At 45.3% G+C, this 12,512-nt stretch overlaps 1 protein-coding gene across 1 annotated transcript in view; it reads left to right on the top strand.

Moving 5' to 3' along the window:
* PLEKHO2 (pleckstrin homology domain containing O2) overlaps positions 1–12,130 on the top strand; it is a 57,583-nt gene extending 45,453 nt beyond the window's left edge. Inside the window, exon 6 of the mRNA XM_075896920.1 lies at positions 5,487–12,130. Within this exon, the coding sequence (XP_075753035.1) occupies positions 5,487–6,707 (1,221 nt within the window). The 3' untranslated portion in view covers positions 6,708–12,130. The remainder of the gene's footprint in view (positions 1–5,486) is intronic.
* The last annotated feature ends 382 nt before the right edge of the window (positions 12,131–12,512 follow it).

Here is a 12,512-nt window from a genome sequence, read left to right as displayed (position 1 = left end):
GCTGCAACATAGTCAACTTGTGGAACTCCTTGCCAGAGGAGGCTGTGAAGGTTAGGACTATAACAGAGTTTAAAGAGAAGCTAGATAATTTCATGGAGGTTAGGTCCATAAAAGGCTATTAGCCAGGGTATAGAAATGGTGTCCCTGGCCTCTGTTTGTCAGAAGCTGGAGAAGGATGGCAGGAGACAAATTGCTTGATCATTGTCTTCGGTCCACCCCCTCTGGGGCACCTGGTGCTGGCCACTGTCGGCAGACAGGCTACTAGGCTAGATGGACCTTTGGTCTGACCCAGTACGGCCATTCTTATGTTCTAACATATTGTGATATAGTTGTTGAGCCTTTTGGTAGTTCTTGAGCTGCTTCCTTGTTTTGCCAGTGCCATTACTGCTTAATTAAAAACAAAGCAAATAACGAAGTGCTGAGCATGGGTTATACCCAGAGTTCCCTGTAAGCTGAGTGCTTGTGCAGCTGCTTGGGAGAGATTCCGATGCCACCCAGCTGATTAGCAGAGTGCCACAGCTAGGTTTTGTTTCTACCAGTGGTGCACATTCGCACATGCTTCAGTGCACACAGAAAAAATTATTTTGCACATGGATGGTAAAAACCCGCCCATGGATGGAAAAGATAGAGGGAACATTGGTTATAACTGTTTTTTTTCTATTATGGTTTTATAGAGCAACCTGCCTATTCTCAATTCTCAGTGGCTTTTCTGTAGCTAGCATGTAAAACAAACATATGTGCCCAAGGTTCTCTCATATAAGAACTGCTAATAAAATATTAGGATCCTATGAATTCTCAGGGAACTTCTGCACTGAAGAAGTATTGATATTTTAATGAATGGGTTTACGGCTAAACCTCTTTCTGCAAATATCATAGCTTGCTGACTCTGACCTTCTGCGCAGCTCTCAATGATCTTAGTGCAGACAAAATGCTTCAGTGCTTTTTACTTTCATGCACAGAAATCCTGCAGCATCCACTGGATAATCTTTAATAAGAGAAAAGAGGAGACCAAGGAGGGGATATAATAGAGATCTATAAAATCATGACTGGTATGGAGAAAGTGATTAAGGAAAAGTTATTTACTTGTTCCCATAAAATAAGAACTAGGTGTCACCAAATTAAATTAATAGGTAGCATGTTTAAAACAAACAAAAGGAAGTACTTCTTCATGCAACACACAGTTAACCTATGGAACTCCTTGCCAGAGGATATGGTGAAGGCCAACAGGGTTCAAGAAAGAGCTAGATAAATTCATGGAGGATAGGTCCATCAATGGCTATTAGCAGGAATAGCATCCCTAGCCTCTGTTTGCCAGAAACTGGGAATAGGTGACAGGGGAGGGATCACTTGATGATTCCCTGTTCAGTTCTTTCTCTCAGGGGGCATCTGGCATTGGCCACTCTTGGAAGACAAGACACTAGAGTAGATGGACCTTTGGTCTGATCCACTATGCCTGTTTTTATGTCAAATACACAGAAATCACTGGAGAGCCAGAAATTCCCTCCCTCCCCCTCAAAGATCACCGGAGATTTCTGGGAATTGTATCCACTAGTATTCCCCTTATGCCTTGTGAGCTGTGCCTGAAATCGGAGCTCTTGTTTTTGCTAGTGCCCTCCTCTTGAAGGGGACAATATTTAGAGCGTAATGAAGGTCTGCTGGGGGCATCGGAGGCAGAGGGTACACCTGAGTGGATGTAATTTTGGACAGAGACCCCGGGTACATGCCACACGGATCAGTATTAGGGGCAGATGTATAGGTGCTGCGTGAAAGAGAAATCACATGCAGTCATGCTGGGCAATCACATTCCTGGTGAATTAGCTGGCGAAGGAAGTGTTGACACATTTCACTCCCCAGAAATGTAAGGTCATGAGGCTGAACCAGAAGCCTGAAAAGAGCCATTTTGTCTGAGACGTCATGGGAACGGGTGTTGGTGCTGAATGAAGGCCAGAGCGCTTCAGCACTGCTGAACAGTGGCTGGCCACACAGCGCTGAAGGGAATAGGAAGGGAGATCTCTTGGGCTAGTTTCACACAGGAGACCTGGGGCACATACTGAGAAGTGAGGGTCTGGCGGCATGAGTGAAATTTGCCCGGGGTAGAGAGGTCTTTTGAAAGAACTCAAGTGGGAGGGAGGCCAGCCTCCTTGCATGGAGGGAGTGTCAGGCTACGTCTAGACTATGGGATTTTTGCGGGATACCAGAGGTTTCCCACAAAAACCCCACCGTGTCCAAGGAACGCGTTTGCTCTTCCGCTTTTTTTCACGGAAGAGCAAATGTGCTCTTTCAGGGAGCCCTGTATACCTCCTTTCACGAGGCATAAGGGCTCCTCCGAAAGAGGAGGCTTTTCTGGAAAAAAAGCAGAAAAAGTTATGCAAAATGCAGAGCGCACTTTGCAGAGCTTTTTCCGCAAAAATGTTGCAGTCTAGACCTAACCTGAGCCTGAAGGCATTCAGACATTGTCTGTCCTAAGGGCTCCCTCACAGAGAGACTCTCTCCTCATTGCTCCTTCTGGGATGGAAAGAAACTGTGTCTACACTGGCAGCTGAACAACAAAACTTTTGCTGTTCAGAGGATTTAAAACGACACCTCCCTGAAAGACAAAAGTGTTGATGACGAGAGACACGAGTCTGTCAGAGCTAGCACAGCTCATTGGGGGGTGGAAGTGCTTTGCTGAGGAACAGCAGCTCCCCTGCCCAACTTTTAGCAACACGGCTGTCGCGACTCAGCCATTACAAGATGCTTAGTGTAGACAATGCCCAAGGAAAGTGTGGGCTTCAGTATAAAAATAATGCAGTTTTGAGTGGCCATTCCTTCTAAGCCAGCCACTGCGGCTGAGCAGTTTTGTTTGGAGCTTGTGGTGTGAAGGACTTGCTAGCGGAGGCACAACCCAGCTAAGACAAATGACATGAGGAGGGTGAAGGAAGCTGCCAAAAGTAAGGGACGTTACATTAGCACCTCTGACTGAAGGATACAATAGATGAACTAACAGACTGTATGTTTTATCAGTCTAAGGAAATGCAAAAAGTTAGGGAAGGAGGGCAGAAATAGGCATGCCTATCCTTATATGTGTGTGTGGACGGGCTGCAACTTGAAGGGAATAAAATATTCCGGGGTACCTCAACAGCTGTTCCTAGGACATGACAGAACAAGATGATCCGTCTCCATAGCTCTAGTTTATATGCAGTGTTCTAGCCATGTCAGTCCCCGGGATGTTAGAGACAAAGTGAGGGAGGTAATTTTATTGGACAAACTTCTGATGGTGAGACAGACAAGTGTTTGTGCTACACAGAGATCTTCTTTGGGTCTCGGAAAGATACTTAGAGGCTGTGTCTAGACCGGCAAGTTTTTCCGCAAAAGCAGCTGCTTTTGTGGAAAAACTTGCCAGCTGTCTACATTGGCCGCTTGAATTTCCGTAAGAACACTGACGAGCTCATGTAAGATTGTCAGTGTTCTTGCGGAAATACTGTGCTGCTCCCGTTCAGGCAAAAGCCCTCTTGCGCAAATCATTTGCGCAAGAGGGCCAGTGTAGACAGCACAGTACTGTTTTGTGCAAAAAAGCCCCGATGGCTAAAATGGCGATCGGGGCTTTTTTGTGCAAAAGCGCATCTAGATTGGCACGGATGCTTTTCCGCAAAAAGTGCTTTTGTGGAAAAGCATCCGTGCCAATCTAGATGCTCTTTTCCGAAAATGCTTTTAACGGAAAACTTTTCCGTTAAAAGCATTTCCGGAAAATCATGCCAGTGTAGACGTAGCCAGAGTGTCACAGCTATATACAAGGTGGAGTGGATTGTTTCACATAAGTAGTTAGCACATGCTCTTAGGGACCATTCCAGGTGAAGTGGCCCATTAATAGTAAGGCCTTGTCTATACTAACTCCTTCCATCGATCTAATCTTCATCACTTCTCGTATGCTGTGACATACTTACCGCGGCATCGTGTGTGTGGTAAGGTCAGTGGAGGCTGCTCTCCCATCAATGCTGGCTACTCTTCTCATCCTGATGAAGTACCTGTGTCGATGGGAGAATGCTTGGAGATCAATTTATTGTGTCTAAGCAGACATGATGAATAGACGGCTGGTGAATCGATCGCTACAGCATTGATCCCCAGCATAGTGGAGACAAACCCTAAGATTGTTTACATAGAGGAGCTCTGTGTAGCAAGCTCGAAAGCTTGTCTCTCTTTCTCTCCAACGGAAGTTGGTCCAGTAAAAGATATGAACTCACCCATCTGGTCTCAACTTTGAATTTATCAGTTCAAAAACCATTCACATCAGAACTGTAAAGCTCAGTGATTATAACTTCTAAAGGAAGGACTTTTTGATAGATTGATCGCATGACAGCTTTGGACCAGTTCTTGAACTCTTGTGGTTATTGTCTTTGATGCTTTCCTGACTGTCGCTCTACTACTGGAGAGAAAATAACTCAGGCTATGTCTACACTTGCACCCTCTTTTGAGAGAGGGATGCAAATGAAGACATTCAAAATTGCAAATGAAGCTGGGATTTAAATATCCTGTGCTATTTCGAAATAACAGACCCTGTTAAGACACGGTTATTTTGAGAGAAAACCCTTCTCAAAATAATTCGTAAACCTCATTGTCTGAGGAATAAGGGTTATTTTGAGAGAAGGGTTTTCTCTCGAAATAACCGCGTCTTAACAGCGTCTTTTATTTCGAAATAGCTCTATTTCCAAATAGCGCCATAACGCGAGTATGCAAATGAAGCACAGGATATTTAAATCCTGGCTTCATTTGCAATTTTGAATGTCTTCCTTTGCATCCCTTTTTCGAAAGAGGGTGCAAGTGTAGACATACCCTCAGTGACAAGTACGTTTGCACTGAATTGTAGGCTAGTATAAAGCCCTGCAAGGTGTTAAGCTGAGTTAGAAGTGGGGATGCAGAGGAGAGAAAAAACCGGACGTGTTCAGTCTCATGTGTAAAAGCTGCCCTGAGGAGCACGAACTTGTCCATACTGTCCTTCATGTGGGACGAAAGATTTGTAGTCAAGATGCTGGACTCAGGGCTTGTCTACGCTACCCCTTAAATTGATGTAATTACATCGCTCAGGGGTGTGAAAAAGCCACCCTGCTGACATGACGTGACATGACACATTCCGTGCTGGCTGCTTCTGGCCCCGCCCTTTCCACCCATGGCCCTGCCCTTCGGGGAGCACAGAGCCAACCCCCCCTCCTGTTGTCCAGCGGCCCAGCGTGGTTGTCAGCTCCCCTGCTGCTGACATAGCTTTCACCTCTCACTGAGGTGGAGTAATTATACCAGTGAGAGAGTGCTCTCCCATCATCATAGCTCATCTCCACCAGAGGCGCTACAGCTGCAGCGCTGTAGCACAGTAGTGTAGACTAGCCCTCCACTTCTCCCCTCTATCCACTTCTCGATTTAAACGACTTGTCAAGACTGGTTTCAGGCCGGGGCAGTTCCGGGGAATGACAATGGGACGTATTCTAAAGAAATCTTTTTCACATTACTTTTCTTAGGTTGCCAAATCTACCTCCGATGGAATCTTGAGGCTGGATCTGGACGTAGTGGATAATGGCCCTCCAGACTTCACCATGACTGTCAGTGATAATGAGAACATCCCGCCTCCGAAGGAAACGCCAAAGCCACCGATGCCGCCCACAAAACCTAGCGGCTTGTCAGAGAAGCAGCATGCTGAGGAAAACGTTGCTGATCAAGAGCTTAAAAAGCCTTTGTTGCCTCCAGCTAAGAAGCTGGACGAGCACACGCCATCAGAGGACAAGGGGTCAGTCAGTCAGGGTGAGGATGGTGAAGAATACAAAGCATCCGCTGAGGACAATAAAGAGAACCTCATGGAGGTCAGCAATAGCAGCACGGCAAAGGCTCCGATTCCACCTCCTAAAATCTTATCAGACAAGCTGAAAGGGGTCAGCTGGGAGGAATCAACCCCTCACTCCGAAAGCACAAAAGAATTGAAACCTTCCAGGGATGACAGTAAAGAAAACCTCACGGATGTGGTCGCAATAGCTACTGAGAAACCTCCAATTCCACCTAAGATTTTATCAGAAAAATTGACAGCAGGTTTGAATTCCACCCCAGGCAGTCCAGAGGCGAAGAGTTCGGAAGGCGAGGAGCCCAGTGATTCAGACCTCCCTGGGGCTGGAATGGAAGATGGGGAAACGACAGAATCTGCTTCCCAAAATGTAGAGGTTGAAGAAGGAAGTGAGAGAGCTGCTGACAAGCAAAAGGAGCCACAAACAATACAGGGACAAACAAAGACTTCCTTAGAGACAGAGGCGAAGCAAGAAAGTACAAAGGTTCCTAGTAAAGAGAAAACACTTTTATCACCGTCCATAGTAAATTCCTTACCTCTCAGAACTCGCTGTGCCTCTCTCGGAGACCTGCTGGATGAATCGAAAAATGCACAAAAAGCACTTCAGGTTCCAGGCTTCCACAAGCCGCCCCAATCCTGCCTGGCTAAAATGGAGGCGAAAGTGGCCTGCGAAAGGGAGAAGACAGAGAAACTTCTGCAAAAGGTTTTAGGTGGAGAGTTAGAACAAGCCCAGAAGGGGAATGGTCCCCCAGTAGATGCAAAGACCATACTCAATGAAGCAGTAGAACAGCTTCGGCAAGCAACACAAGTCTTACAGGAAATTAAAGAACTGAATAAGGAACCGAGAGAGAAACAGAAAGGAAAGCAGAAGGATCTAGTGACTCTTTATAGGAGAAGTGCTCCCTGAGATGTACTTTAGAAGACACATTTCTTACAATCAAGCTAAACATTTGCTATTTACAATTTACACCATTGCTAGGCCAGTGTTAAGTAAGGTTACGTTTTGCAATGCACATGCTACCTAGGAAGAGCAGGGCATTTCAGCTGTAGGGTGTATTTTTTGTTTTGTTTTGTTTTTTTGTTTATTGTGTCTTCATGCCATATTCCCATCCCTGATCACAATAGGAAGTTAGAGGGCATTGAACATCAGTTGCGAAAATGTGAATATTCTTTAAGGTCTTGATCGAGCGCACATTGATGTCAGTGGAAAAACACCAATGGGCTCTGGATCTGGCCCTAAAAGAGGAAAAAAAAAACTCACAACACTGGTAATCAGACAAAAGGTCAGTTTTTCAAAGGAGGGCAATGGATATTCCAGCAAAAATTCATGCGTGCTAGGGATGTTAAATATCAGTTAATTCAATAGTCGATTAATCTAATCTAATGAATTCTTATCGGTTACTTGACTATTCTATAGTCCCTGGGGGTGGGACCGACAGCCAGTTTAAAAGCCAGCTCCCCTCATGGACCAGTGGCAGCAGCACAGGGTGGCAGCAACCCCTGTCCAGAGGGGTCTGAGCTTCCAGAACCGGCGCAAGCCAGAACTGAGCTGGGCTGCCTGCCCGTCCGGCTCCTAATACGCTTTAAATGCAGAGCTGCAGCAGGGCCAGATCCCGGACCTGGCACAAGCTGGGACTGAGCCGGGCTGTTGGCCAGCTTGCTAAAAAATTTACTGATGAGGCTGGGGGAAGGAGAAATGCGAGTAATCAATAGCATTAACTGATAACCTTTTGCTAATCAGTTAATCGACTACACTATTACATCCTTAATGTGTGCATGTATAAATTAGCATGTAGGACATGCAATTACCCAGTTTGCACTGGCACCCAGAGAGTTTTGCTGATGAAACCGTTCCCCTGGGGAATTTGGCCACAATGTATATAGATTTTGCTCTATTCACTTGCTGACAAGTTTTGAGGTCTTGGCCCAGTCACACTCTGAAACAAATGGTTAACAGAAGGGGAGCTGCCAGGATGGAGCTCAGCTCCTTGCTCCAGGAAGGGGAGGGCTGGGTCAGCCAGCTCCCCCTGAATGGTGCAGTAGCAGCAGCGCTGGCCGGGATCCCTGGGCCCTTTAGATTCACTGAGCCGTGGGGCAATTGCCCCATTTCCCCCTCCTCCCAGTTGGCAGGCCTGGTTAACAGTCTTGAAAGAAACTTCTTAAACACACCGAAATCCACACAAAACTGGCTCCTTGGTGATGGCAAGTAATTGTTTTCAGCTCTAGACCAGACTTAAACACAACAATCCCTCCATGTTCTAAGCACTGTTCAAGTATTAATTAAGGCTTAAACGACCACTGCCAAGCAGGTGTTATTTTGCCAGAGGGGAAACTGAGGCAGTGATGTGGCTTGCCCACAGAAAGAGTCCATTTCAGAACCAGGGATAGAATTTAACGATCCTTCGCCTAACCCTGTGCTCACTTTCCTAGACAGGGCTGCTGCATGTGAAAGCCCTACTCCTGGTGGAAGCAGCCCAAAATCTTCATTTTTAAGCAACACATTGACCTGGTTACTAGAGTTTCCTGTAGAAGTAAACAGTCAGCTGCTTGGAGAGTCAAAGGAGGGGTTGGCTCGAAAGTAGAGTCTCCCCCTGCTGTGAGCCAAGCCGTCTTGTCTTGGACTGTTGACTAACAACATGCATTATTGCAGCTGATTTTGATGGGTCATCTAATATCGTTTTAACAGGTTTTTGCCTGTCATGCTCTGTCTATTCTGAGAGCTGTTTGCTTGGCAGGAATGGCCCCTCTGTGAACAAATATTTAAATGGGTTGCAGGAAATGCATTTCGCATTTTAATCACCGGGGGGGGGGGGAGGTGGGTTGAATTCAACACTCTGAAAGAAGAAGGTTTTACTACATAAAGGCCCACGCTGGTTCCCATGGAAATCAATGGCAAAATTCCCCTGATTCTTGGTCCACCTGTTAAAAGCAGTTGCATCTGCCTAAGCATCCAGTGAGAGAGAAATGTGATAAATGGGAGTAGTCCTGGTGACAAAAAAAGCCTAAGCACCCTTTGTACCCGCAGACAACACGTGGATGTAACTAGGTCACCTCCGTGCCAGTCCAAGTTCAGTGATGCTCTGTTACCACACCAGGCCATAACAGGGTGCAGGTACCACCTTTGATTCCTCCTTTCAGAGTTTTGCCCTAACACATTCATTCTCAGTGGCCCCCACATCAACTGCCCAGGGATTCCAAGGGCCACCCAATCTCTTGGCTTTATCTAGGCATCAGCAGCCAAGGAAGGACTGGATCTTTGTATGCTGAACTCCAGGGGATGCAGCTGAATAGCTGAGACCTAGCAGAATAGGGTGAATTTCTGAGCCAGAAGGGAGAGTTTGACTTGGCAGTTTCCATTGCTAAAATATCTATACTGCCCAATAGTATGTGCCATCTATCCTTGACAAATACAAAGCCAGGACAATGGATGGTCTCCACCATCTTTATCTCAGGTTCCTTCTCCTTTAGATGACTGTGGCTCTGGTATCCCAAGCGACGTACATCTACCATAACAGCAGCAAAGTAAAACTCAAACTATTGTCTTTTTCCCCTCCTTCCTAGTTCAGCTGATGAGTGCTCCTTGCCTTCTATGGCCCAGTCCTAACCTAAGGCATTTCAGGAACTGAAGAATGGGAAAATATCCCAAATAAGAGACAGGTAGTCACTCAGCCAGACACTTCCAAATCACGTGCTTCCAAACCTTGCTTTAGCTGCCTCCTTTTCAAACCCAGCATGTCTTCACTATGGGCCGGAATGATGGGGCAGTGATTGATTCCATAGAGGTCAATTTATCGTGTCTGGTATAGACACGATAAATTGACCACCGATCGCTCTCCCATTGATTCTGGTACACCACCAGAATGAAAAGAGTAAGCGGAGTTGACAGCAGGTTTTTTTTCTGTCTAACCAGCTCGGAGTAGACTCTGCGGTAAGTAGATCTAAGCTCCATCGATCTGAGTTACACTACTAATGTAACACAAATTGCATAGTTTAGATCAACCTGTTCCTGTAGTGCAGATCTGGAGTTATATTGGAAGTCTCTCATTATTCCATCACCCATGGGCTACATCTACACTGGCATGATTTTCCGAAAATGCTTTTAACGGAAAAGTTTTCCATTAAAAGCATTTTTGGAAAAGCACATCTAAATTGGCAGGATGCTTTTCCACAAAAGCACTTTTTGCGGAAAAGCGTCTGTGGCCAATATAGACGCGGTTTTCCGCAAAAAAGCCCCGATCGCCATTTTCGCGATCGGGGCTTTTTTGCGGAAAACAGTACTATGCTGTCTACACTGGCCCTCTTGTGCAAATGATTTGTGCAAGAGGGCTTTTGCCCGAACGGGAGCAGCACAGTATTTCTGCAAGAACACTGACAATCTTACATGAGATCGTCAGTGTTCTTGCGGAAATTCAAACGGCCAGCGTAGACAGCTGGCAAGTTTTTCCGCAAAAGCAGATGATTTTGCAGAAAAACTTGCCAGTCTAGACACAGCCATGAAGTTTCTGCATAGTAGGATTTGCTTGACTTTCAGGTGCCAAAACATCCTGGGTTTTAGGTACCAGATTTCCAAATAGATAAGTCTATCAAGTCCCCTTGATGCAGGTCGGGATGAACTCTGGTTCTGCCTAATTTACTGCTGTAGATCAATGTGAACTGAGGTATCTTGTTTTTCTATGATGTGTACTTATAAGACAAGGGCTAACAATACAGACCTAGTCTATTCAGTGCCTACCAACTATCAAATATGTATTTTTTTGCATGTGCACTTTTGTTTACTGAACACTGTGCGATGTGAACATGCACTGTACAAACCTGGTGTGTACAGAATGTCTTGAGACATCAGCCTTCAAGGAGCAGGGGACACTTGTGAAATAAAATTGTACAACAAAGAATAAAGGGATGGCTAACGAAGATGCATATGTAATAGGATGTGCCCAGACCAGAACTCTGTGGACAAGAGTTTGGATGCAGATTCAGAGTCCAGTGCTGAAGCTGTCCTATTAGGATCAAACCAAACCCCTGCATCTGAATACCCTTGAACACCAGGGAAGGTCTGACTCCATCTCAGACTCATATCTGAGATACATGGATGCTTTTGATCTTAAAAGTATTTTGTCATCACAGTGTGCCACTGATTAACTATCTGCCTACTGTAGTGCTGATATCTATCCCCAATATCTATTACAGCAAAAATCTATAGGGGGTGTTTATATTTACTGTATTTTTTTAATTATACTGAATATTTTAATGAGCTGTCTGACATTTTACTGAAACCCCAGTAGGAATCTTAGCTGCAGATACCAGAATCAGGAGATGAGAGAGCAAAATCTTTTTACAAGCCAAGGCTAAATATTGTATGCACTAATGTCACTTACTTTTATGTACTGTCTTGTAATTAAGTATAACTTAAGAGAACTCTCTTTTTAACTCTCAGGGTATGTCTAGACTGCATCCCTCTGTCAGCAGGAGGCGTAAGGGATCTGTCGAAAAAGGCTTTCTTTCTCAACAGATCCCCCTCTAGACTGCTGCTTTTTGCCGACAAAATGCTGAGTTGGCAAAACGCAGTGGCCATTTTTATGCAAATTAGGCACGGGATATTTAAATCTCTGCCTCATTTGCAATGTCGACCTGCCTAATTTGCATCTCTCTGCCGACAGATGGATGCAGTCTAGACATACCCCCAGTGTCTCTATGGCTGAAAATATTATGTTAATTCAGAAAAAATAGCCCTTTGCATTTTTTTCCCCAATAGGTTTAGCAGTTAACATTTGAAAGTGATTACTCCACCTGGAATTTTTCAGTTGGGCTTTTATAATCTAAACAAAGCTATCTATCTTGTTTCAAACATTTAATTCTGAAGTTTTCACCCATGTTGTTCTTATTCAGGGCAAAAGCCAATATCTGCCTAATGAAGGAGGGCAGGTTGTTCCATAGCTATCTTCTGTGTTTCTTGCACTTTCCTCTTAAACAGCAAGTACTAGCCATTTTCAAAATCAGGTCTGAGTTGAAGGCGCATTACGTTGATCTTGCAGGACAGTTCCTGCCTTTTTACCTACCACCATTGGTAGGTAAAAGCCAGTTCCCCAGCTACACTAAGCTTGCTTTCTCATGTCTGAAGACTCTGTGGGCATGTCGAGATGGGGCATGACTCAATTTCAGATTTGTACGAGGCCTGCCAGAGCGGCATGCTTCAGACAGGAAGGAAGTAAATGTGCTTGCAAGCAGCAGTGAATGTATCTGAAAATCAGCTGTCATGGTAGGTGGAAAGGCAAAGCTGTCTTTTGCTTGTAAAGAGCTTTGAGATTTGGCAATAAAAGTCTCCTTTAAGCACACTCCGCTTCAGAAGTTTGTTGGGAACAAGAACCAAAGAGCTGGAATTGGGAGGAAGCACTAAATCGTTGCTCGGATAAGTTCCGTCACAGCCAAAGATGGTTGCGCAGACTCTGTCCAGCCTAGTCTCTGGGCTAGATCATGGAGTAACCAAAGAACAGCTGTGCTGGAGGGGCAGTCGCACCCCTGTAGCAGCAGCTTTCCCTCCCTCACCACAAAACACGGAGCTTGTGGGGGATCTCACACCTCTTCCTCTCCTGCACCGGTGCATCAGTCATGTCATGACACTGAGATTGTCAGTGTTGAATTATGGGAGCAGGAGCAGGTCCTAAATAGGGATGTTAAATTACGATTAATTGACTAATCAAATGTCGATGCAATT

Source organism: Pelodiscus sinensis, chromosome 14 (genome assembly GCF_049634645.1).
Source record: "Pelodiscus sinensis isolate JC-2024 chromosome 14, ASM4963464v1, whole genome shotgun sequence".
Taxonomy (NCBI): Eukaryota; Metazoa; Chordata; order Testudines; family Trionychidae; genus Pelodiscus; species Pelodiscus sinensis.
Note: the sequence above shows the minus strand (reverse complement) of the source record. Positions and strands in the feature narration are given on the sequence as shown.